Here is a 25,501-nt window from a genome sequence, read left to right as displayed (position 1 = left end):
TCTTCAGGCCCTCGTCTGTGTCCTTTGCAGACCCATACAGCTGGGGGCCTGCTAGTGGGCCTTTGCCTCTGGTCTCCCAAGGATGCTGATGGCATCATCAGACTGAGCCGGAGCCCGGAGCCAGGCCGGCGCAGCCCAGGCCAGCACTGCTGGGTGCGAGAGGTGGAGGGCGTGGTCACGCGGCTGGATCCATCGGGGGTCTTGTCCTTCCTCCCTTTGTCCACAGCTGCCCCACAGTGGCTGACGCAGAGGGGGCACCCCGGTGCTTTGTGCAATGAGCGAAGGGATGGTCTTTGTGCAGATAATGGTGTGTGGACTCCAGGAGCCCAGCGAGTGTACTGGGAACCCACCTGGACCACATTGCTTTGGAAAAGCAGGGCCTGCACATGGCAGTGACCTTTTCTCCTAAGGCTTCCTCTGAAGAAGGCATGGACGGGCCCCTTAGTCCTGTAATGAGTGGTCCACTCCGGTCACCACACAGTAAGACAGCAATTCTGAACCTCGGACAGTTTTGCCTTCCAAGGGGACATTTAGAAATTTCTACAGACATTTTGAGTTGTCACAACTGGGACAGGGGCGGGGGTGGGGCGGCGGTGCTACTGGCGTTTGGTGGGTGGAGACCAAGGGTGCCGCCAGACACCCTGCAATGCCAGCGCAGCCCCACGACCCAGAGCTAATGGAAGTGGCCACAGGCCGAGCCGCAGGGCCCGCAGTGAGATTAGGTTTCCTGGGCCATGATGATTTAATCAGGGAATGTCAGTTCTAGGCAGGAAGGCTACGTGAGGCAGGCCGGGAGCCTTTCTTCTGGGGAGAGCAGTGGGCAGATGGCGAGGCCGACTCCACTCACGGTTGTGTGATTCAGGCAGCAGCGTGGGCATCTGAAGAGCCTCGGAAGGTTTCTTCCTGGGATGGCGGGGCCCGCGTAGCGGCCTGAGAGCAAGCAGGTGGCGGCCCTGGGCCTTGTCTGGGGACCATGGGATGCGCTGAGGTGCGCTCTCCCTCCTGCAAGGCCCGCTCGGCAGCACCTGGTCCTCTGTCCCTCGGTCCCTTTGTGCCCTCTGTACTGTGTGGCCAACGCAGGAAGGTCGGGCAGTGTTGACAGGAGACTGGGCTGCCTTGAGGGTGCTGGGAGGAAATAAGGAGGGAGCCGATTTTCGAATGAAGAAGAGGGAGGGCACCCCTTTTCGTGGGAAGGGCAGGAAGCAGGGGTGTTGTACGAGGGCAGCGCAAGGCGACTGGCAGAGAGAGAGAGCTGAGGGGCTTCCGGCAAATGCTCCTTGTGGGACATCTGCTCTGAGTAGGGCCTGGGGTGGCGCTGGGTGTAGAATGGAGGGGAAGGGGCGAAACTGGCTGATAGACCTGCTTCCGGAAGGTGCTCTCCACCCCAGAGGCGTTGACTGAACCTGCAGGAGACTGTGCGGCCCGTCTTGGGGGAGGAGCAGCAACAGGAGGAAACAAATATCCATCAGACCAGCTCCTGAGCTCAGGAGGCTGGAAGGTTCCTTGTATTGTCATCATTCCGGCCATACTTCATCGTCTGGGTTCTCTGCCAAGTGCTCCGAGAGAAAGATTTGCGTGTGAGCAGAGCTGGGTAAGCCCCACGTGCGATCCTCAGCACCTGGAGTTGGCAGTAGTGAACACGAACTGCTCTGGGAAAAATCTGCAGTGTGAAGCCGGTTCAGGGGGACGTGAGCATTTCCCAAGCCTAGCTGGTTTGCTGGGATGAGAGCCAGGGCTGCCGGATTTAGCAGATACAAACACAGGGGGCTCCGTTAAATTCTAGTCTCAGATAAACAACAAACAATTGGGACACGGGACTCATTTATATGAAAATTTTCATCATTTATCTGAGATTCAGATTTAACCAAACATCCTGTATTTTATTCTGTATTTTATCCTGTACCCGCAGGGGCGGGGTGGGTGCTGGGGGCGAGCTCTGGCCCGTGAAACACACTTCGGGAACTCCATCCCCAGTCCTGTGTGTGCCAACTCTTTACTCCCTTCTTCCGGAGACCACTTTGCAACGTTTGCTCTTCTTTGTCTAGTGACACATTTTTGGTTTTCTGGCTGATCATTGTCTGGCATCCTCGACTGCCCAGGACAGCTGAGAACCCAGAGATGCATGAAAGGCGCCACCTGGTGCAGGCAGAGCCCAGAGTAGCCAAGCCAAGGCCAGGCTGGCCGGTTCCCCACGGGGCCGGGGGCTGGGCAGGGTGACGGAGCATCTCTTGGCCAGCATTTGGCACCAGCATCTTACTGGAAAATAGGAGCAGGCTTCTTGGCCAGCAGTGGCTGAGGGTGTGAAGAAGCTAGAAGCAGCAAGGAGTGGAGAGAGAATGATGGGAAAGGCGAGAAGAGGAGCAGGACGGGCAGTGTTGGAGGGGGAGATTACAGGGGCTGTGTGGGGGGGGACAGGTGGCAGATGGGACGAGCTAGGTCCTGCTGCAGTTGCCTGGGGTCCTCACCGGGGCTCTGATTAGCGAGAACAGGCTTGATGACAGGAGGAGCTGACATTGCTTAAAGGCTTACTCTGCCTTACTTGCGTTATTCCTGGCTTCCTCGCCTGCTCCTCGCCCTTGCTGTAGCCTCATCAGCCGCTAATGGTTCTCTACCCCAGGGCCTTTGCACTCCCTGTTCCCTGTGCCTAGGATGCTGCCTCCTGACGGCCCCCTGGTTCACCTGTGTACCTTCTGTCCCTCCTTTGTTTCAGTGTCTCCTCTTTGGAGGGCTTTGCCCAACTGTCTTATTTTAAAATCGCAAAGCCCCTCCCCTGGTTTTATTTTTCTTCGTAGCATACATCTCATCGTCTGGATGTTTTCCTTGTTGATTTGCTTCTTTCTCCCTGAAGGACATAACTTCAGCAGCACAAGGATTTTTGGGGTTTTGTTCATTGTTGGATCCCCAAAACCCAGAACGGTGCCTGGTCCCAGCCGGGCACTGGTTTTTGATGACCAAGAGGTCTGAGCTGTCCCTTCAACAGCCCTGTCACTCCTGTTCACGAGGGAGGGCGCTGAGGGGGAGCCCACCCCGGGTCTGGGGCTGAGGCGGGGGGAGAGCAGGATTTGCGCCCACGTGACGACCGAGGTTGGCCGGGGGGCTCTGCTTCTAGTCGTGCACGGGGTGAGAAATGCTCCTGCGTGTCCTGTGTCCTTACGTGACCGCTTTGTCTGGCTTCCCCAGGATGCGGCGCTGAGCCGGCCTCTGTCCCCGAGGGCCCGCGGCACGCCTCGCCGGAGGGCAGCCCCTTCCGCCCGCCTGCCCAGTCCTTCTCTGCCGTCTTCGATGAAGACAAGCCGATAGCCAGCAGCGGGACCTACAACCTGGACTTCGACAGCATCGAGCTGGTCGATAGCTTCCAGACCTCGGAGCCTCGCTGCACGGACGCGAAGAATCAGGAATGCAAAGCGAGCACGCGGAGGAAGTCCACGGACTCCGTCCCCGCCGCCAAGTCCACGCTGTCCCGCTCTCTCAGCCTGCAGGCCAGCGACTTTGATGGTGCTTCTTGCCCGGGCAACGCCGAGGCCGCAGCCCCCACCCCCGATGCGCACAGCACGGTTTCCAGCAGCGACTCCAATACCCTTAAGCGAAGTAAGAAACCGAGGCCGCCTTCCATAAAAAAGAAACAGGCCGCAAAGAAGCCCTCGGAAACACCCGCGGTGAAGGAGACCCCGCAGGAGCCAGCCGAGGAGAGTCCTGTCCCCGACGAGGAGAGTCGCGCAGCCGAGACAAAGACGGAATCGGCCCCGCTGGAAGGTTCTAGACCAGCCCTAACCCAGGAGGCTCCCGTGGAACCTGCTGCTGTGCCCAAGGCTGCCGGCTCTCTGGACTCAGAGAGTGTGGAAGGGGCTGCGCCCCCAGCTTCTGGAGGCGGCAGGGTGCAGAACTCACCCCCCGTTGGAAGGAAGACGCTGCCTCTCGCCACGGCCCTGGAGGCGGCAGAGGTGACCCTGTCAGAGAGCGGGGGGCAGGAGGACTCCCCAGCCAGAGGGCTCTCAGTGAGGCTGGAGTTTGACTATTCTGAGGACAAAGGCAGTTGGGACGGCCAGCAGGAAAACCCCCCTCCTACCAAAAAGATAGGCAAAAAGCCAGTTGCCAAAATGCCCCTACGGAGGCCAAAGATGAAAAAAGCACCCGAGAAACTTGACAACGCTCCTGCCTCGCCCACCCGGTCCCCCGCTGAGCCCAGTGACATCCCTGTCGGGAAAGGTACCTACACCTTTGACATCGACAAGTGGGATGACCCCAGTTTTAACCCTTTTTCTTCCACCTCAAAGATGCAGGAGTCTCCCAAACTGCCCCAACCACCATACAGCTTTGACCCAGACGCCTGTGAGGAGTCCACTGACCCCTTTAAGACATCCTCTAAGACCCCCAGCTCACCTTCTAAATCCCCAGCCTCCTTCGAGATCCCAGCCGGTTCCACGGAAGCCAACGGAGTGGACGGGGACGGCCTGAACAAACCCGCCAAGAAGAAGAAGACGCCGCTGAAGACGTAAGTTCAGGGGAGCAGGCGGGGCCGCCCGGGGGCTTGGTGCTCGGTGCCTGCCTAGATCAAGCTGCCCTCGCCCCTCCCCCACCCGCCAGGGGGCCGCCATGTTCGTGGCCTTACCCGTAGACCCCTTTGTGTCTAGAGTCCCTGATCTCTTTGCCTCAATATGTCAGGGGCCTAAGGCTGTACTTGGAGTTGAAGACCTGACAGTCAACTCCAGGGGAGTGTTGGGCATCCCATGGAAAGGGACTAGTCCAGTAGAGACCTGGTCCACCTCCCTGCTGGTCTTTTCCACTTAGCATGTGAACTGCTTTTTTGGAGTGACCGCGAAGCGGATATTGTTAAAATCGATAGTGTTTGTTTCTGCCCATTAAGGGGATTTTAGTCCTGGAAGCAAATCCAGCTGTATGCTCCGGGAGGCCTGGGCGCCTCCTTGCACCCCAGCCAGCCCGTGACAGATGCCCATTTGTCGGTCTAGCCATCAACCCATAGGTCCAGAAGTGTTCAGTGGGACCTGAAAGGGCAAAGCCATCCCCACTGTCCCCAGGAGGCCATTAATAATTGGATCTGTTGTCCACAAACACCTGCCAAGTAGATTACCCTTGAATGCTGCACATCCATGCCTCCAGAACTCATTCCAGGACCCAGCCCAAACCTGGATGGCTGCAGGTCCGTTTTGGGGATTTGGGTCCAAGCGTGGTGTGGTGTGGGACTAGCAGCCTTTCTCCTTGCTCTCATATGACATGCCATCGATACCTTAACAAGGCCGCAGGGACCAGCAGAACAGACCACACCCGCCGGCCCCTGAATCGAATTGACTCTTCCTGGCACTAATCAAACCGAGACAGGTTGACTTCCTGTTCCGGGCTCTCTTGAGCATCTAACATTTGGGAAGAGCCCAGAGCTTCCTGAGAAGAGGTTCTCTAAGCAGGCTTTGGCCTTGGATCACCCTGCAGCTGTCTGGCGGGGAGGGGGGGGGGTAGGAGGCAATCCTGGCCAAAAAAGGAGCCTTTTGGATCAGTTACCCAACCAGGCTTTGGCTAGAGACGCCATAGAATCTGTGTTAGAGGTTTTATTTCCAGCCTCGAACAAGAGGAGTCTGACATGGCTCAGGCCGCAAAGCCATGTTCCCTCATCTTTGGAATGAAAACCAATTTATGGTGCCGCCTCCTCCTCCCCGCCGCTAGCTTGGCTGTGCCCTGTTCTAGCGTCAGAGCTACCCGGGGTCAGGGGAGCCAGCCCATCGCGCGGTCTCCCCTCTAGGGCAGGTGGCTGTGTCTGGGGGACAAAGTTCTTGGGGCACCAGCGCTTTATGGGGTGGCTGGAGGAAGGTGTTGTCCGAGGGCCCCTCCCCAGAAAGCACCCGCAGTTCCCAAGCAGAGCCTGTAGTGAATGGTTACTGTCCCCTAACTCACGACTGACTAGCTGCCTGCAGATTTATCTTTTTCGTCAGTTCCTCTGTCTGTCTCTCTTTCTCTTTGTCTTCTTGTCTTAGGATGGTTGAAGATGTGATGTCTGTGTGTTCTCTGTTGTAAGTACCTTTAATGGAGCCTGCCTCTTATGCTAAATGTGCTTTCTCTGGCCTCTTTGTGTTGCTCTGTTCCTCTCCGCGGTTGCTGCTCACACGTGTCCGTGGCAGGCCTGGGGATGTCGGGGCATGGGGCTGCCCGGGAGCAGAGGTTACTTCTGTTTCATGGTGATTAGCGTGCGTGCAATGCTTGGCTGTGAAAACGTGACTGTACAGCATCTGCCTGCCTGCAGGAATGGAATTATTTCCCATTGGATGTCTTCATCTGAAACCCATACTTTTTTTTTTTTAACTCTCATTTCATTCTTTCACTTTAAATGGAGCTGGTGGGCGATTGCTTTCTAAGTCCTGTGGCTTCCCATGAAAAGAACCGTCTTGCCTGGCCGCAGGCAGCGGCGGCTGACGCTTGCCCTGGCTCCCGTGGGAAGCAGAAGTGTTTGGGCTGTCCCAGAGGGGGGCCTGCGGGAGCCACCCGGGGTCAGGGGCGGCTCTGGGCCCGCGACCCAGGTCACTCAGGACAGGGCTGGGTGTCAGCCGGCCGCCTGCGGGTCCTCGTCCTGCTGGGTGGGGCGGAGATAGAGCAGACCACCTTGGAGCCTCTGCTGCTGTGTCTGGGAAGGACAGGCACCCGCTCTGCCTCCCGTTCTTACCTGGGAAGCAGGCGTCCAGCGGCCCCGCGAGAGGGTTGAGTCTCTCAGGCTGTCTTCGGCTCAAGGGGTTTTAATATTTTAGAGCCATTTAGCAACTTCAAAAATCTACAGTTAGTATCTCTATATGCATGAATAAATGTATGTGTCACGCTGTGATCGTGCTGTTCACATGGCAAATGCCATAAATGCTGTAAAAAACCATCTATAGTATTTTTTTTTCACGAATGCCATTGTTGGAGCATTTTATTTGAGAGAACACAAGGAAGGAACTCAAGTGCCAAATTGCTCTGTCCATCAGTTTACGTTTAGAGCAGGAGACGGGGAGAGGGGTCTGAGGATAGGGACGCCCCCTTTCCAGACCCTTGTTTTTGCCGGGGGCAGGCCCGTACCACAGGGGGGCCTGAGACCAGGCGGCAGGGGCCAGCCTGCAGGTGCAGAAACCTCCGTTCTCACCATGGAAATGACCCCTGACCTCCCAGTGGCCTAAATGGAACCATTCATGCTAGAAGCCCCTTCCTTCTGACCCCTTCGGGTCTTGTCTGGTGTCCCCTTGGCCTCACATCCTTGCTGCCACCAACTCTTTCAATGAAGGAAAGAAAGGGAGAAAAGAGCCCTGAACTGTCTGTGGTTAAAAAATCCTCTTAATCCGGAAAAGAGTCCGGAGATTGTCGACAGTATGAACGTACTTAGCACTACTAAACTGTACAGTTAAAACCATTTGTGATGGTAGATTTGTTATGTGTATTTTCTACCAAAATGTAAGAAAATGATCTCATCCCCAGCCCTGCCTGTAGTCAGAACCCCAGCTAGAAGCTCAGAGGTGAGGGAATGCATCGAGCCTAGAGTTCCTGCGAGGAGGGAGGACCTGCCAGTTCTCCCTGAGGGCCCAGACACCGCCTCTCTCTGCGGGGCTCTGAGCGTGGTTATTAAGTGATGTCTCGGCCTGGCTGTCTGTAAACGGAATCCTGCTAATTGGCGTCTGCATCCTCCGTCCCTTCTTCCCTCCACCGTGGGTGGTTCTGACATTTGCTGGATGAATTCCAGGAGACATTCATCTGCTCACCCAAAATCTGCTTTTTAAAATAAGGGCAATAAGCACTTCTGGTTAAATTTAGCTTCATTTTCTGGGTCAGCTCTCCAACATGGCATCTCTTTAGAGATTTTCCAGCTTGATGACTCCTTCCTTGGGGCAGCAATAGTATCTGTTAACGAGTCTGCACGCACCGTCCGCGTGGACGTCTTCTGGTTGGTGTGGGCGCGGTGTAGACAGCAGGGTGCTCTGGGCAGACGCGCAGCAGAGGCGGTGGCTTTGGTCTGCTCTGTACGCTCTGGAATGTTCTGTGCCTCTGCGTTGTGTTCACATTTTCCATTTTGTTTCCAGTGACACATTTAGGGTGAAAAAGTCGCCAAAACGGTCTCCTCTCTCTGATCCACCTTCTCAGGTATAATGTGCCCTTGATACTTACAACTTGATCGCGCCCCGGGGAGTTCAGGCTGATGTGTTTTTATTACTTCCTCCCCTTGCCTCCTACATGGAGCGTTTCTTGGTGTTTGCAAGATACCGTCTGATCCCTTCACGTTGGGGGAGGTCAGTATGTGTCCCGAGAATAGAAAGATGTTCGGGAAAAATGTCACTGAGACTCGTCAGAGGACTCTCTAGGAATCGTGCCGGTCCACGCTGGCCAGTTAATTTTCTGAAAATGTGTATGAATATCAAGCGGAGGAAGCCTGTTGAGATAAATGAATAGATAGTGAGAAAAACCAAGTCTGCGTGCCCGGCACGGGGTTACGTAATCCAGATCAGGAAACCCATCTTTGTTCAGATGCGTCCCTAGCTCCTGCTTACTAGTTCCTCCACCAAATGTAACCCATTTCTTTTACCATGTTTTCAACCCTCTGGCGTGTATGCCAGGTCATTCAAGGTCATAAATCAAACCTCGCACCCCCAATCCGAGCCAGTGAGGCCCCCGCAGACCATCCCTCGGCAGAGCAGGGGCTGCAGAGAAAGACACAGGGGTCTTGGGTCCCAGTCCCAGCCCTGCTCTGGCATTTCTGGGCTGTCCCTACCCTGCTCAGGTGCACGCCCTCTGTGCAGATGGAGATACAAGGTCCCCTCTCTGTCCCCAACGACAGCGGGGCCAGGCAATAGTGCCGTGCAGGCCCTGACTGAAGCGGTTTGTGGCCGTAACCCAGTCGTTACAGTAATAAAGCTGCCAGAGGTACACGTTTACTTATTTTTCTCCAAGTGAAGGAGCAGGAATATCTCAAATAATCAAGACACAGAATCCCAGTTTTTTAAAAACCCATGGTCACCCCTGAAATAAGCCCCTGGAAAAGGAAACTCATAGAGGAAAGAATGTACTTCCTAGGGGCCCTCTTGAGCAGAGTGTGAGGACAACTCAGGGGATTTGGACAGGGACCTGCCCTAGCTCGTGGGGCCCTGGACGCATGTGTGGGCACAGTTCAGACACTGGATGAGAGGAGAGACTGCTCCCCTTTCCTTCGCAGGACCCCACTCCAGCGGCGACCCCCGAAACGCCGCCGGTGATCTCCGCGGTGGTCCACGCGACCGACGAGGAGAAGCTGGCGGTCACCAACCAGAAGTGGACGTGCATGACGGTGGACCTGGAGGCAGACAAGCAGGACTACCCGCAGCCCTCGGACCTGTCCACCTTTGTAAACGAGACCAAATTCAGTTCACCCACAGAGGGTAAGCGAGCTGGTGGCCAGCCGGACCCCCACCCTGCCTTGGAGACCACTGCCCCTAGGGAGCCAAAGGCCAGGAAAGAAACATCTAAGCCAGGTAACCGTGCCATTGGCTGCCTTCTCCCAGTGCGCTCCCAGCTGAGGCTGCGCTTTAAAGTAGCCTGCGGCCTGAAACCAGCGGTGCTGCGACCCAAGACCCCTGCTTGGAGCCCCCACGGCCCACTCTCTAATTCCCCATCCTGAGCTCACCGGGCTTTGCTCATCTGCGGCTGTATGGCTGATGTCCTGTGGTGGTGATTTTGAAAAACTCACAGCTCCAAGGAGCATCATTCAAGGCAAATGGCCAGTGTAGGTCCACTTACCTGTGCCTCTTGCTGCTACCACTGTTCGTCGGCCACACGGGGAAATCAACGATGTGGCCACACCTTCTGCCTGAGCCCCAAAGCAGAGGCTCACCCAGGCTTGCCAGCTCTAGGCGGCCCCCAGACACGCTGCTTATCTTATTCATAGCTTCCTTCCTCTTGTACGAATTTACTTTCAGCTTTCTGCCTGATTCATTGGCTTGAAAAATTCATGTACCTTAAGTCAGAGCAATGTGACTGGGTGAATCATTTTTTAAAAAATTACTTATTCCACTAACACTGATTTTTCTCCATCTGTATATTGGCTTCCACACTTCCTTTCTTGTTAGGAAAGTGGATGGGGGAGCAATTGAAGCCATTCATTTGAAGGGTTAATCATTTTCCGATTTGATGGTCCCCCACCCCCCAAACTGTGTGGGGCCTGAGAGCCCAGTATTGGGCTCTGGTTCCAGCCCTCAGAACCATCCTGATAGTTCTGAGTTTCCCCTTCCAAGAGGTTGATTTCTAACAAATTTAAACAGTGGAGGAGAGATGAATATGAGGACGATCAAACATGGAAACCTCTACCTCATTGCTGCCAACTAGGAGCCGGAATCCCCGCTCTTGGCCTTCAGCCCCCACGTGGGTGAGGCGGAGGCAGAGGTAATTTGTCGTAACTTCGATGCTCCCTCGGAGACCCTTCGAGAGCGATCAGGCCTCTTGGCGGTGTGTCTTGTGTCCATGAGGTCTCTGAATGGTACCAGTGAGCTCCATCTTGTGGTTTGGGGAATTCGGGATGCTTATCTTCTCCCTACACTGCCTTTCTAAGTTTGAAGGTGAAAGATGGTCCAAGTTAGGGGTTCTCGGGTATTTTTGGCATTGTATTTGCTGCAGACTGGAGCCTTTTGGTCGACTCTCGGATTGACCCTCTGGTTCAGGATTTGGGAGGTTTAACAGGGAACATCTCACTGCAACCTGACTGCAGAGATGGGGTGGGGAGCATCTGGCCTCAGCCTCTCTTCACTCCTGGTTTTCCTCTGCACACACTCTTGAGCCCTGCCCCCTGTCCCGGGGACACCCCCACTTGACTGCCTGTGCTGCTGGCCCCAAGCTGGAACGCACCCTCCCCTGTGTCCCACGCTTGTCCTGCCCCCTCCCAGCCTCTCCCTGGATACCGCCTTTGCTCTGCCTGCCCTCAGGCGTAGTGCGGGCCATTCTGGGTCCCTTACTGCCATAATGATGACGCATGTGCCTCTCTTGCTTCCCAACTAGATTGTGTGTTCCCTGAAGGCAAGCTGTCCTCCTTGTCCATCTGTCCATCCCCACAGCTTCCTGAACACAGCAGGGGCTACAGACAGATGTGTGAGAGAAAGGAAATACAAGGCCAGGCAGGTGGACAGCTTTGTCTCAACACACTCAGCTGGCTCTTTGCCGTAGGCATCCCCGTGGGAGGGAGATTTGGGGTGTGGTGGGGGTTGACATCCCGGATGTGCAGGGGTGCTCAAGCCCCAGCCGTGGACCTGGTCATTTTGATAGCACCCATGGTTTCCTGCTGGTTCGTGTCTCTTAAAGCTTGATCAGGAACTTCTAAATGTCAGAGAAACATTTAGGAACCAACCTGGGCTCACCATCGTAGAGAATCAAAAGGCGTGATTTGGGGTACAGGTGTATTCGGTTGTGTCACCAGGAATCCAATGCATTGTTTTCACAGGAAGTCAGAGAGATGCTCATCGCACCTTTTAAGCTCTAGATAGGTGCCTCATTCAGTGCTAACATCTATTTCTACATGATGAACATCGAGCTGAGGCAGACAGCCCACTAGGTCAGCAGTTGTTTTCTGCAAAGTTTCAACAAACATGTGAACTGCCAGTTTGGAATAAAACTTTATTAAATCTGGGCTGTCCCAATGGTACTGCCAGCCGGTAGGCCACTGGAAACCCATTCTCTGTGTGAAAACAGAGCGCTCACCCTGCTGCGCTCGCCTTTCTGATCTGCCCTGCTCGCCCCGGCAACTGGATGTGGAAACCGGGCGCGGCTGGGAGCCTTCCGCGGGCCATCTCAGGACCCGGGATCCCCTCTTATCCCCTCTTACTGGATTGTCCTTCCTGTTAACGGAATGAGGTCACGGCCAGCCTCGGCACACCTGCTCCTGAGGGTGCTGCCGTGGTCACCAGGGAGGAGCTGACCAGGACGCTCACACTGAAGGGGCCGACACAGGGACCTTCTTGGAAATAAGCAGGGTCATTGAACGCCTGGCCGCTACAGCAGCAACTCTGAGTCCCAGCGGGAAGGCGGGGCTGTCCCTGGCGCAGCACTCCCCACGAGCCCCACTGAGCGGCGCGCACGCGTGACTTCACTTCACCCTGCCGCCAGCTCTGGGGCGTGGGTTTCTAGAGCCTCCACGGCAGAGCGAGGGAGCCGGGGCTCAGCCGTGCGGGCTGCCGAGTGACCCCTGGAGACCCGGGCCTGCTGACACCGATCCTCGCTCTGTCCCCGCGCTCCTCACGCGAGCCTGTGCGGGCGCCCCCATGTCACCTGTAGAATGAGGGTTTGAACGAGAGCCTCAGGTTGGCTTAATATTTTGGGGAAAAAATCTGAGTGCGACTAGTTTAGAAGGATGCTCAGCTCATGAAAATTGCATGTTTGGGCCGCAGTTCCATCAGCTCCCTGGGAACGCCGAGAGTCTCCCGTGATTAAACCCTCCGATGGGCCCTTACGGACGCTTCCTTTGAGTGAGTGCCCTTGGCTGGCACAATCTTTTGAAACGTGCGGCGGGAGGAAAGCCCGCATGTGGTCCCCCCGAGAGGCGTCTGAGACTTCCCCTTGCTCTGGTCCGAGAGACCCTGAGAGAGAAATTGTTTCAGATTCCCACGTCTAGGTGGCCTTCGGTCACTCAGGTCCCCTGGCTCCCTGAACACACGGCTACATCAGCCCCTCCGTCCCGTCCCCAGCAGAGGTGGACACCTTGGTGTCACACTGTAGAGGCTCAGAGGGTGGCAGCAAGGGGGCTGGGAGCACCCCCTCGTCCCCTTCCAAAGGGCTCTTTTCTTCCCCCCTCATCACTTAGGTTAAAGTTTCCAGAAATGGCCCTGGCCGTGTGGCTCAGTTGGTTGGGTGTCCTCCCAAAAGGGAAAGATCGCGGGTTCGACTCCCGGTCAGGGCACAGGCCGGGGTTGTGGGTTCGGTCCCCAGTCAGGAGCGTACAAGAGGTAACCGATCTATGTTTCTCTCTCACATCAATGTTTAGCTCCCTCCCTTTCTCTCTAAAAATAAGTAAATAGAATATATTTTTTAATAAAGTAAAATTTCCAGAATGTTAGCAATGAGCAATAATATACCTGGTCCTAATCCATTACATTTGTATAGCCCAGAGCAGGGCTTTCTTCTTCCATCACAGGGTGGATAAAAAGTAGTTCTACAGTTGTTCGTATGGAAAACGCATACAGTTGTGAGTACACACAACACAGTTTATTCTTGTATCATTATTTTAGTGATTATTATATTATTTTCCATACAAATGACTGTAAACCTTCTTTTGTCCCACCCTGGTTTCATTTTTTTTCCTGCCAGATGTAGGCTGTTTGAGCTCCACGGGTCAGACAAGTCAGCAGGCGTGGAGCGAAGTCAGTGAGCTGGCTTCCCCGGCGCTGGGGGTGACGGCCTGCACCTCGCGGCCGCCTCTGGCCTCTGCCCATGGCTCTGTCCAGCCCCCCAGCAAAGCTCTAGCGATCAGAGTCAGAGGGAAGGAACAGCCCAGCCCTGGCTGTGCATTGCCCCAGAAGAAACAATTACCCAAAACAGCCCTCAGATGCGACAGGGCCCATTAGCAATCACTCCAGCCTCTTCTCTTAGACGTGAAGACATGGGGCCACATGGTGAGACTGTTGTCACCGTCCTGGCCTGCCAGCTGCGTGTGGTGTGAATGCAGCTCAAAGTGGACATGGCTCCCCACTCCGTGACTCCCCCCCCTTGGAGGCCTCACACTGAAAGCAGCTGAGTGAGGTTTTTGAAAATCAAGTTCAGTCAAGTGTTTTTTTCAAACTCTCCCAGATCGCCTTGGTGAGAAGAAGAGGTGCTTGCTTTCCTTCACATCCGTCCAGGCCATTTTGTACGTTATAAATGATGGGAGGTGTCGGGTCACGTTCAGGAGCACCTCCAAGAGTCTCTCACTCACCAGGATTGACAGCCCTGGGTGATGCATGGACCTCCTGTAACCACGCACGTTATAGATGCAGACATTGCTCTGGGGCGTCAGGGGAGCCCCGCTATTGTCCTGTCATGTGCTGCCCCTAAAAGGAGGAACCAGTGGACCCCGGGCAGTGGGAAGGGACACCCTCTTGGCAGGTAGGAAAGAAGGCAGGTAATTGAGCTCCGCGGCCTGAAACACACCCAGATCAGTTGCCAGGAAACAAGCTGAGATTCTGGATGGGACGCTTCACTGCAGCGAGCTGGTCACCAAAGCCCGGCACGGACCCAGGGCCACGGGTCCTAGAAAATCTCTGAGCTCCTGTGGTGCATCCTGGGCGTGCTGAGGGTTTGTGTTAAGTAACTCAGGGTTAACTTACGCCGTGGCGATAATGAGGCTACCTTGGAGGAGGCAGCTGATTCATAACTGTTTTCTTAACTTAAACAGTTGTGAACAGGACAATAAAATGATAGTCCTGGGGACCCACACACAGAAAGTGATGGGTCTGGAGAGGCCTTAGAAATCCCCTTGTCCTTCACCATCTCCCGCCTCCCTCCTCACTGAGGGGGAGCAGCAGTCTTTGTGAAGGGGTGCTCCATGTCTTAGGTCAGGTTCACGTTACAGGTGCAGACACCAAGCTCCCGCCCAGCAGCGCGTGGTTTGGCTCCGGTCTCTTCTTCACAAACGACACGAGTTGGGGCTTCAGCCTGCAGGACGCATGCGGTCTTTCTGGCTGTTAATCCACAAAACCGTCCTGGTGCCCGAGAGCAGGCCCAGCCTCCTAGGAGGATGCCTCTGCCTTGTGAGGGAGATTCAGAGACTCCAGAAAACATGTCCATTTCACCCGTCCAAGGGCTGGAGTTGACTTGGCCACAGGCAAACACGCAGGATTTGAGAAAGTCTTCCACAGAATATCTCATTTTAAAGCCCCTCTTAGGAAGTCACTTTTTAAGTCTTGGCTTCAACAATGTGTCGAAAATAAAGGTGCTTTAAATCAGAATTGCTATATATATAGTTTATTGCATTCTTAAGACTTTATTTATTTTTAGAGAGAGGGGAGGGAGAAAACATCAATCAGCTGCCTCTCGCCTCTCACATGCCCCCAACTGGGGACCTGGCTCACAACCCAGGCATGCGCCCCTTCTGGGAATCGAACTGGTGACTCCCTGGTCCATAGGCCGGCACCCAATCCACTGAGTCACGCTAGCCAGGGCACTATTTATATTTTTATAAAAAAAAAAAATTAAGGCCTTAGGCTTTAGGGATTGCCACTGATACTCTTGTCCAGCTGGTTTCTCAGCAGGTCACATCACCTCCCGGTTCTCTGTTTCAGTAGCAGAAAGCCATCTGGTAGCCACATACTGTGGCGTCTATGAGGCGAGTCCCTTTTGGTCTTGCTCACCATTGCATCTACTGGGCCCTGCACTGTTTGAGGCACATAGTAGGTGCTCAGAATCCACTTATTAGACAGGGAGCTCAGCTGAATAGCAGAGCCGGATTTCCACATGGAAGTGGAGGCAGGAGATGTGTTTCTAGTCCCCAGTGTGAGTGCCTGCAGCTTTCTTTGCAGCCTGAAGTCTCCAGTCAACTTTCAATAGGTCCCTTCTCCCCTGAATTGGACTTTGTAAAGTCTTTGGAGCTGAAACTTTTATTTGGATCAGCCCTGTAGGCACCAGCAGAATTTTGGGAGATATCCTAGGTGACTTTCAAAGCCACACTGAAGGAGCCATGGGTGTTCTTCCCTTGTTTTTGGGTGTAGCTGGAGCTAAGTTCTCAGAGAGGGGTGCCTCTGGCTCCAGTCCTAAGATGTCACTGGGACGTGGGGAGATCCCTCATGTTGCACATGAGACTTACAGAGAAAACCAACACCCAAAATGTATCCCCTCTCTGGTCTGAAAACTTGGTGCACGGTGCTCAGATCTGTCCCCATCAAACCGGTGGTTGGCCATGACGTTTAATTCCCTTGGAATTCTCTCAAACGGCAGAAGCCCCTTTATAGAAAGAGGTTTACCAGTTGTCTGAAAATAGCCACGTTGATCCTCCCCTCCAGCTGTGCTGGAAATCTCTAGTCTGTGGACGTTCTCAAAAAGCTTCGACTTTTGTTCCAGGTCCCACCCTGCCCAGCCCCAAATCTTTCCACGGTTTTCCCTGGCCCTGACACCTCTCCTGTGTTTCTTCTGCAGAGCTGGATTACAGAAACTCCTATGAAATCGAATATATGGAGAAAATTGGCTCCTCCTTACCTGTAAGTTCTCCCTCCAGCCAGTCAGGGCTCTTGCTTTCCCACCCTGTCCTTCGCCATGAAAACACAGTGTGGGCCCCCTCCCCATGTGCACGGTGTCCCCGGGAACTCAGACCTCGAATCCAGGGCCCCCCTGGGCCTGCAGCATTCTGGGTGCCCTGCGAGGGCGAACCGGGGCTCGGGGTCTGAGGTGTGTACCCAGTCCACTTCAGACGGCCTTTCCAGGGAGAAATGATAGAATGCAGGTAGGCTTCTTACAGAAGAGCTAGGCAGAGATTTCTTTTAAACAGGTTGTTTTTAAGTTGTACTGTTTTCTGTGTCTTCTTCAAATCAGTCGCTCTATGTAACTATAGATCGTTGCTTCATGCAACCCCGCCCCCTCCTTTTGCATTTTAAGCGGTTGTCATGGGCAGGTGACTCTGTGGCTTCATGTCTGCTGCGTGGAGCCTTTGGGCCCCAGTACGGCCTGCACTGTGCTGTTATCAGCGATGCCCCCCGGCGTCTGGAGGTGCTATGCCACTGAAGGCACGTGCCACTCTGCATCTTCCTTGCATTGCCGTCAGTGCTGGGTCGCTGCTTCTAAACCGGAGTTTGAAGTCAGCCAGTCACAGCAGCGGTGCTCACCACGCTGGGCCATGATGCTCGTGCTCCTGGCGGCTGTGGGCTACGCCCGGACGGGGTTCTTGCCTGCCCCCCGGTTTATCCTCAGTGGCTGGCCCCAGTGCCCACTCAGAGAACACGACCAGTGATGCTGTGAAAATCCTCTTGCTCCCCTCGGAAATGTTCCCAGCTGCACGTGGTTGCTCTCTCTCCCTCTGCCCCGTTCCTTCCCTCCCGTCCTGCCGTCCTCTCTTGTGGCCAGCCCTGGTGTGCTCCCCTCTTCTGGGCGGCTCCGATGAGTCATTTCTTCCTGGTGGACGTGCCCTGGCTGACGTCTCTGCGGCGTGTTCAGGCCCGCTGCAGCCGAGCTGATGTGTGATTTTGATCCTTCAGCAGGATGACGACGCCCCGAAGAAACAGGCCTTGTACCTTATGTTTGACGCATCTCAGGAGAGCCCGGTCAAGTCTCCCCCCGTCCAGATGTCGGAATCCCCGACGCCGTGTTCAGGGTACGACTCCTGTGATGAGAGGTCCCCAAGCCTCTGAGCGCGTAGGCACTGCGGTCCTGACTCTGTGTCATTGGCGTGTGTGCAGGCAGCTGACATTCCCATCTCTGAGTGTCCACACGGACATACATGCAGGGGGTTTATTACTGGCTGCCCTTTGCGCTAAGGCGAAATCCTTTAACAGCTGGATGTGTGCGCCCTTCCCGCTGCCCCCAGTGTGCACACAACTTTATTTTGTCATTTGTCCCCTGGGAAGACAGCGTGCTGTCCCACCCCTGACCCTTATGGGTTGCATGACCTCACTGGACACCCCCACTCCTCCCCGGCTGCAGAGCCCTCGAGCATGAAGTGAGAGTGCTAATATCACCGACCCTGTAGCGATCTGTCAAAGATAAAACGAGGCTCTCAGCCTTGCAGGCACGGCCCCAGCTGTGGGGAAGCTGCCCCCCAAAACCATCGGGTGGAGGGAGCTGAGAGGCCCTAAGGGAAGGCCCGGAACACTCAAAGTGCCCGATAAATGTATATCATTAATATTGATGTGAGTATTAACAGTCATCAGGACCATGTTCTGATCTGTGTGCTGCTGGATTGGGTAAGGGTCGGACACCGCTCGAGGGTTGGGACGTCCCTGTGGTCTCTGCTGGCCCCTTTCACTGGGCAGGAATGGACGCTCCGGCTCTGACTTCCCCAATGCACGCTGGAGTCTGCCAAGTGTGGCGAGGAGGATCCCACCGCCTTATTACAGTGACGGTGGCGACTGTGATAGGCCCTGGGTTAAGTGCATCACCTGCAGGCAGCATCACATGTGACCTTCAGAGACGGGTAGTGTCTCCATCTTGCAGAAAAGGAGACACAGGACCCAGTCACCTCCCCTGGGCTACACAACCAAGCGACTAGCAGTCTGCTTGGCTCCACAGCTCATGCCTCTTAGCCAGTGACCTGCCCTTGTCAGCAGGCCCTGGCCTGGGGCTGGGCCACCCCTCCCTCAGGCTGCCCAGCCTACAGGTCCCATGGCCACCCATGACCTACCCCCTTACCCTCAGGGAACACAGCCCTGGAAGTCTGGGCCCCTTGCAGCATTGATGGAGTTGGGGCAGCCAGACCTGATTCAGTGGGATTTCCAGTGAGACGGCTAAAGATGTCCTTTGCTTCCTCAGGTCAAGTTTTGAGGAGACCGAAGCCCTTGTGAATGCTGGGGCAAAGATCCCCCATCCCGTCGCACGAGGGCTGGCCCCCAACCAAGAGGCGCACTTGCAGGTGCCAGAGAAATCCTCCCAGAAGGAGCTGGAGGCCATGGCCTTGGGCACCGCTGCAGATGCGATTGAAATTGTAAGTGGGGTCAGAGGGGTCCGTGATCACTGGGTCCCCTCACCAAGGGGGCCAGGCCTTCAGGGCAGTACTCACCTGGCACCAGGCATGGGCCCCCCATCCCCCAGCCCACAGAAGCCAGCCTAGGGGACCCCCACCATAATGAGAAAAGGCTTTCCGTTCTTACCAGCGTGGCTGTGGCATTATCTCCCAAGCGCTTTATTGCCTTCGGGGCTATTTATTTTCCCCTTCGAGCCCAGTAGGATTGCTTTGGGATCGTCCTCAGTCTGTACCTGCTTCTCGAGGGCAGAGCATGGCAGAGCACGGGACACTGTCTTTTGCAGAATAATGGTTTTCCTGGTCTTCAGTGATGGGAAATCCCTCCCGTCTATAGTCCAAGACTTCACGCCTCTTGTCTCAGGGCACATGGACCTGAGCTGAAGCCTCTCACCACCGCCTCCCCCCCACCCCATATATTTAAAATGGACCGTCCTTCTAGGGGAATTTTATGTTTCTTCCTTTGACCTCCTTCCTAGCAGTCCCCAAGGGGGTTTGAGGCTGTTGATTTAGCGTGTCTATATTTTGTTCTGTATCAGTAAACCAGCTATCGCATGCATTGAATATTTATTGAGCACCTACTATGTATCTGGCAGTTGGATACTGGGAGAACATGACTGAACAAAAAGAGAGTCTAGACATGACTCAAATAATCTCACAAACATCACTATGCAGGGTTCACTGTCTATAAAGCTGGCTTCTGATTTTGAAGTCCTTCTGATCTCTCTGGAGACACGTTTTCGTTTGAAATCATCCTTCTGTTATTTAGAAAATGACCTGGACCAAAACCTCACTTTCTTTGGTATTTATACCGGGAGAGGGGGTATTTTCTCAAATCAATAAGCAAATGATACCTTTCCTACCACTGACTGGTTAGAGAGAGAGGGTGGGGAGGCACCCCAGGCTGCATTTGGGGAGGGGGCTGGGCCTGCCACTCAGGATGACCGTTGTCAGCTTTTGGGACTCAGTCCGGAGGGAGAGGACAGCGTAGGCCCCTGACTGGTTCTCGCTTTAGCCTTAAGGCTGAAATGTCCAGCAAATAGACGTGTGGTCCTCGCTGGGAATCGATGTCACTCTGCTCTCCTCTGTCTCTCCTCTGCCCCCCTCTGCCGGCCTCCAGACAGCTCCCGAGGGCTCCCTGGCCTCTGCTGACGCCCTCCTCAGCAGGCTGGCCCATCCAGCCTCTCTCTGTGGTGCGCTTGACTATCTGGAACCCGACTTAGCAGAAAAGAACCCCCCACTCTTTGCTCAGAAACTTCAGGTTTGTAGCCCACGTGTGACCTTGGGGGCATTTGTCAAAACCTCAGTAGAGAATGAACCTCTGAACCCCAAATGCATTGAGGAAGGATTTTATGAAGAATTGCTGAGAATGTTCCCAATGAACTGGCTTCCTCTCAAAGACTGATGTATGTGGTGTTCTTTACCCAAGATGCCACAGTGCTATAAATCGTGTGATTACACGTGGACCAGACCATTGTATTTCAATTTGGAACTCGGGGCCCCGTCATTTTTCAGATGTTTTGATAGCCCCGAAAGCAGTTTCTGTGATTTAGTCATGGAACTGAGGGTCTTAGATCACCACGGAGCCAAGCTATTTATACAGACGAGGCTCTCAGACTCCCGTTGAGATAACATCTGGGCTTGGTCTTGCATCTGGAACCGAGACAATGACCTACTCTGTGCTTTAAATTTGACAACTTAATTTGATATCCCCTAGATTAGGATGTTGAGAGCAAACCTACAGAGATTGTTAACAGTTGTTTGGGAGCTACGAATCCATTCGAGGAAATTGTTAGCCAACTTTACATTAAATGAACAAACGGAAAGTAAAGAAACAGTACAGTAAAATTTTTGATCTCATTTAAAAAACCATTTCCTTTTCAAAAGCACAATATATCCTGATAGACATTCCAAAAAGTGATCTAAAAAATAAAAAAATATATTGAACACTTATTTCATGATCTGCTGAGGTGTTCGTTGTGAAAGAAAGCCAGAGCGTGTGTTTTCCCCAAGTACCTGTCATGACACATTCACGTGACCCTGTCATTTCGTGGATGTGACACATTTCCGTCCTGTCTGGGTGCATTTCCCCCTGCGGCTCCCGCCCACCCGTCTGGCAGGAGGAGTTAGAGTTTGCCGTCATGCGGATAGAAGCGCTGAAGCTGGCCAGGCAGATTGCCCTGGCTTCCCGCAGCCGCCAGGACGCCAAGGTACTGGTTTGCCGCTGCTGTGCCGAGAATGGTGTGTGGTCCAGACGCTTCTCTGCTAACCATTGGCCAGGCGGGCGTTGTTGCTGTTCAGAGAAGTATGATCTTCCAAAAAGCTAAAAGCATAACTCCTGCCTCCATGCGCACCGAGCACGTGTCTAAGACCGACCTAACCCGGCAACAAGGGGCCCAGCGGGGGGGTGGGGGGGGTGGGGTGGGGGGCGGAGCTGGCCGAAGGGAAAAAAGTGGGAGAACGGATGCCTCGTTGCCGGTAGGTCACGGAGGCCAGAATAAGATTGCAGAGCGAGATGTCAGACGGGTCAAGCTAGCTAAGCGGAACCAACAGAACATCACCTTTGAGGTTTTTAAGTTTCCAAAATTTGCAGCTTTTCTCTGTTTCTCCACCTTACTGTCTAACTGTGCTGAGCCTGGACTCCGATCAGTAGTATAAATCGTAAGGGAAAGCAAGACCGTCCTGAGATGTCCGATGGTCCTTAGGCCAGGGTCACAGGGTCACAGAAAAGCAGTCCTGGTCGGTGAAGGGCAGAGAGAAAATATTTTAGGCTTTATGGGCCGTGTGCTCTCTGTCGCAGCTGCTCAGCTCTGCCGCCCTCACACAGAAGCAGCGCGGACAATGACCGGGGCGTGGCCGTGGCAGTCCCAGGAAAGCCTCTGTCCGGAAAAGCGCGGCGGGCCACTGGGCGGCACCCCGCAGTTTGCCGAGCCCCGCTCTGCAGTAGCGTGTTATCGACAGGGCATGCCGCAATCTTTTGCCTGGCTCCCAAGTGTGGGGTCTTTTCTTCTTAACAGTTTGAATGAGTTGCTGATGACAGGCAGAACAGTGTGTGGCCCTGTGAGGTCCAGCCGCACCCCTCCATCCCCCTCCGCCTCTGACCCCGAGTTGGGCAGCCCTGTGAACCTGGTGTGGCCTGGGGTGGGGCCTAGAACTCATACCTCCAGATGGAGCCCCTCGCCTGTCCCCCTCCAGCAGCAGCCCCCTTGGCAGAGGGGCCTGTGGTCTATCCCATCCTTCGTCCTTGTACAGGATCAGGGGTTTGTCTGCTGCCCCTGCCCTGAGCTCCCACACATGGCTTCCCTGGAGCGGGGGACGAGGAGAGCGCAGGGACACCTCTTAGTGAACGAAGCTGGTCACACTGGGTGTCCAGACTTGACACGGTGTGACACAGGGCAGGGACAAGAATATAAAAATAGATTGTCCATGTCCTTATTGCCAACCCATGTGCTGTACTTGGGTTTAATTCCCATGAAAAGGAGAGCTTTAGCAAGCATTAAGCATTGAATATTTTCTCCGCATTAGGTTTATTTCTTGAAGTCCTTGGGTAGTGGCTTAAAGGCAAAATGAATTACTTAGTTTGGCCACTGCAAATACAGTATATATCCCTGTCCCGGAGTTTGAGGCAGAATGGAGAATATTCTTTTTTTCTTTTTTCTTTTTTTTTTTAATTCTTCTTCGGTCACGTTGTGATGTAGCAACCTTTTCTGTCTCTCCGTGGTTATGAGACTTCTCTCCAGCTAGTGTTCGGTTGGTTATTCCAGATGATTTCTCCAAAATTAAGTTGTGAATCCAGACTGGTCCTGGGAGGAGGTTAGTGTGGAGAATATTCTTAATAAGTAGTGCAGATTGAGTCGCAGGTGTTCCGGGGGCCTGGGCCCCTCCCCCTCCTCTAAGGCCACACTGGAGATGGCAGTCCATAAATATTGGCCAGCAGCTGACTTCCTGTCAATCACAGCCGGTCCTCAGACCACGCGGCCTGGTTTTGATTTAGAAAGTATGGTCACGGGAATGTACTGAGCGCGGGTGGGAAAGACGGAACCAGCTTCCTCCCTCCTGTGGTGCGGAAGGGCATGCTTAGGAAAACATCCCATGGCGTGGAATGTCGGGGAGTGGAAGGAACCTTTTTTTTCAACCGTAGTATGGTGCACCACTTTTGTAAGAAGTATATTATCTAGTGACCTTGGCCCAGGAGAAGTAGGTGCCGTTTCCTGTAGGTGACCCAGTCAAGGGTGAGCCCTCGGTCTGAACCCACTTACGTTTGGGGGTGTCTGTGCACGGATGCTCGATGGCCCCTCCCTGCACCAGGAGTTGCTGACATGGGAAGACAGTGGTCGCTGTGGACCTAATGGGCTCTGCTTTCTGCCCACATACTTCGGCTGCAGGTGACATCGCCCGGTCTTTTTGGCGGTGCGTTCTTAAACTGGTGCTAAACCCTAACGGAAACCACTTGGAATTAAAACATCCCACCGAGGGGGTGAAAGAGGGCGGGTCATTTCTGGGTGCACCTACAAGCAGCGCTAAGTTAATTTACCTTTAGACAGGGTGCCAGCCCGGCCAGCCTCTGCGGGGCCACTGTGGGGTTTCCCCTTATGGTCTGGGGTGTCTGGCTGTGGCTCCGTAGTGCTTTCTGTCCACACACTTCTGGCCGAACTGAGTTTGGTTTTGTCCTCCTGGGAGTGAATCTGACCACAGGCAGAGCCGGGCGGTGCAGCAGCCGTGAATTTAACACTGAACCAGGGGAGATAGATCCTAGAAGTCCCATCTGTATGGCTTTCCAAGGGGGAAAAGGCTCACGGGGGGGTGGGGGGGAATGGGGCGGGATTAATTAATTTGCCTATATAACAAGTATTGGTTGTAATCCCTAAAGCCATCGGCCCCCTTTGGAGGAGGGGGACGCGATATTCAGAATGAAGGGTGCCTCTGGATAACCTAGGAACAGGGATTTGCAAACGGCCAGCTTCAGCCCTGCGGAAAGCCTAGACACAGCCACATGGCCAGGGAAAGGACGACCCTCCTCAGTGTTGGAACCCTCCAGAAGGCCTGGTCTGTAGACGCAGATGCCTGGATTTCATGTCGTTGGAGGAGTTAGGCTGGGGCGACCTGTCCTGCTGGCGAGTGGCCGGGCGTGTCACGTTGTCCGGAAACAACCCACCATCCCCGACACTGAGCAGCAGGATGTCTGAGAGCCACCAGGACAGTCCAGAGAGCAGCGACAAAGGGTTGGCACGTGGATTCCAGCTTACCTGCCCATTTCGAGAATGTGTGGCTGTCCCCTGCACCCTTTGTTGAGAAGGACTGAGGCTGTGCCCTGACTCAGGAGGGTCCGGTCGTGCCTGGCGGTATCTCCCGTGGGAGGGCCTTCCTCACGTGTGTCACAGTTGGGTGGGGCCGCACCTGGGTAAGGCTGCTTGCCTGCCCAGCCTGGTGCCCTGTGGCCTGGACACCTGCCAAGTGCCCGGCCTGTGTCCGCGCTCCATGACCTCAGCCCAGCTTGCTGTGGTCTCCCTGCCTGGTCCCTGCCCTCGTGCACTCCTCTCCCACTGCTGTCCCCCGACTCCTGGGGACAGAGTCGGCCTCCGTCCTGGAGGTGGCTGCTTTTCCCTAAGGCTTGGCACCAGGGCATGGGCCACGGGAGGACGGAGTCTGCGTGAGTGACAAGGTCCGCAGCCCCTGGCTCCACGGTGAGAAGGTGAGAAGGACCCCAGGCGTCAGGCCTGCAGATCTGACCAGAGTGACTCCCCCAGGGGACCACGATTTGAGGACATGGGTGGAGGGGTCACAGCCGTGTCGCATTTTAATTTGTGATTCTCGCGGGTTTTGGGCCCCCCTTAATGTAGCAAGTGGAGGCTTATGTAAGAGAAACAAAGCTTAGTAAATCTGATCTTAAAATATCAGTGAGAGACAACCTATTAATTTCGGCTAAACACAAGCCTTGGTTGTGAGAGGAAAGCAGGGTGTGTACCTGGCATTTCACTAACATGCCGATACTCAGGTAATGATTCAAACGGGATTCTGGGATCATCTGTTCCTTTATTGAAAACACCAGGTGGCCAAGATGCAAAGTGATACAGACTCCTTGTAGAGGGCAGTCACTTCTGTGTTTACTTAGACAGCGCCTTGTTTCATTCATTTTTCATCCCCGCCCTTGCTTTACAAAGGATGTAGGCAGCTTCACGATCATTAAGTCCTGCTGGGGTCGTATTTCGTCTCTGCCCAGTCTGATAAAGTTAGTTTCAATTCCTTTTCTCCGGCCCTTCGGGGAGCTGGTTTATTTGGGGACAGAACTGAATCTCAGTCTGGGAAACCTTGGCCACACCCCTCAGAGTCTCCTTTTTTTTTCATCTTTGGAAGGAGCAGGATGAGTTAAGGTGGTATCTGATGTTCTCTATATTTTGAAACTTTACTATTCTGGGGTCTTTTCAAGGAGTACATTATTTTACTGAAAGAGTGAGAGGAAGTTTTCAGTGCTCCTTAGAATTCTGTGTTTATGAACTTCATCTACAGAAACCAATGCTGAGTCCGGAGGTCTAGGTATACTTTCCCCACTCACTTCCTGAGATGTTTCTCTGAGGTAGAACCTTGAAAACACTTCAGACGGCAGAGGTTAACCCGTGCCCGACCAGAGAAGCTCTGCCCCCCTCTGGTGGCTTTTTTCGGAGGGGCCGTCCTGCCTGCTCCTGGGGGCTGTTCACTTGTGTTCTGGTCCAGCGTCCTGTTACAGAAGCTTCTTCAGGACCGGAAGCTGAAAAGCTCCTGGCAGCCCGTTTGAGACATGAGGGTGTCTCTTGGGTCTGGTTAGACAAGGGTTGTGTGCTCCCCTCTCTGACCAGCAGTTGTCATCTGGGTCCCAAATACTCCAGGCCAGGCAGGGACAGTGAAACCCGG

The 25,501-nt window shown here is 54.3% G+C and overlaps 1 protein-coding gene across 6 annotated transcripts in view; it reads left to right on the top strand.

Moving 5' to 3' along the window:
- The window catches only part of LOC150010761 (transforming acidic coiled-coil-containing protein 2-like), a 69,183-nt gene that overhangs the window by 27,585 nt on the left and 16,097 nt on the right, over positions 1-25,501 (top strand). For 2 of the 6 annotated variants that reach the window (XM_090278736.1, XM_090278735.1), the window contains 9 exons: positions 3,181-4,492; positions 5,985-6,020; positions 8,049-8,109; positions 9,176-9,470; positions 16,084-16,145; positions 17,136-17,251; positions 18,406-18,577; positions 19,734-19,874; positions 20,734-20,823. In XM_090278736.1, coding sequence (XP_090134862.1) covers positions 3,181-4,492; positions 5,985-6,020; positions 8,049-8,109; positions 9,176-9,470; positions 16,084-16,145; positions 17,136-17,251; positions 18,406-18,577; positions 19,734-19,874; positions 20,734-20,823 — 2,285 coding nt within the window. The remainder of the gene's footprint in view (positions 1-3,180; positions 4,493-5,984; positions 6,021-8,048; positions 8,110-9,175; positions 9,471-16,083; positions 16,146-17,135; positions 17,252-18,405; positions 18,578-19,733; positions 19,875-20,733; positions 20,824-25,501) is intronic. The other 4 variants (XM_090278737.1, XM_090278738.1, XM_090278739.1 and 1 more) reach the window with 4 other exon arrangements.

This window comes from Furipterus horrens, unplaced genomic scaffold (genome assembly GCF_987537825.1).
Source record: "Furipterus horrens unplaced genomic scaffold, mFurHor1.1.pri manual_scaffold_5, whole genome shotgun sequence".
In the NCBI taxonomy this organism is placed as follows: domain Eukaryota; kingdom Metazoa; phylum Chordata; class Mammalia; order Chiroptera; family Furipteridae; genus Furipterus; species Furipterus horrens.
The sequence above is the reverse complement of the archived record's forward strand: the minus strand, read 5'-3'. Positions and strand labels throughout refer to the sequence as shown.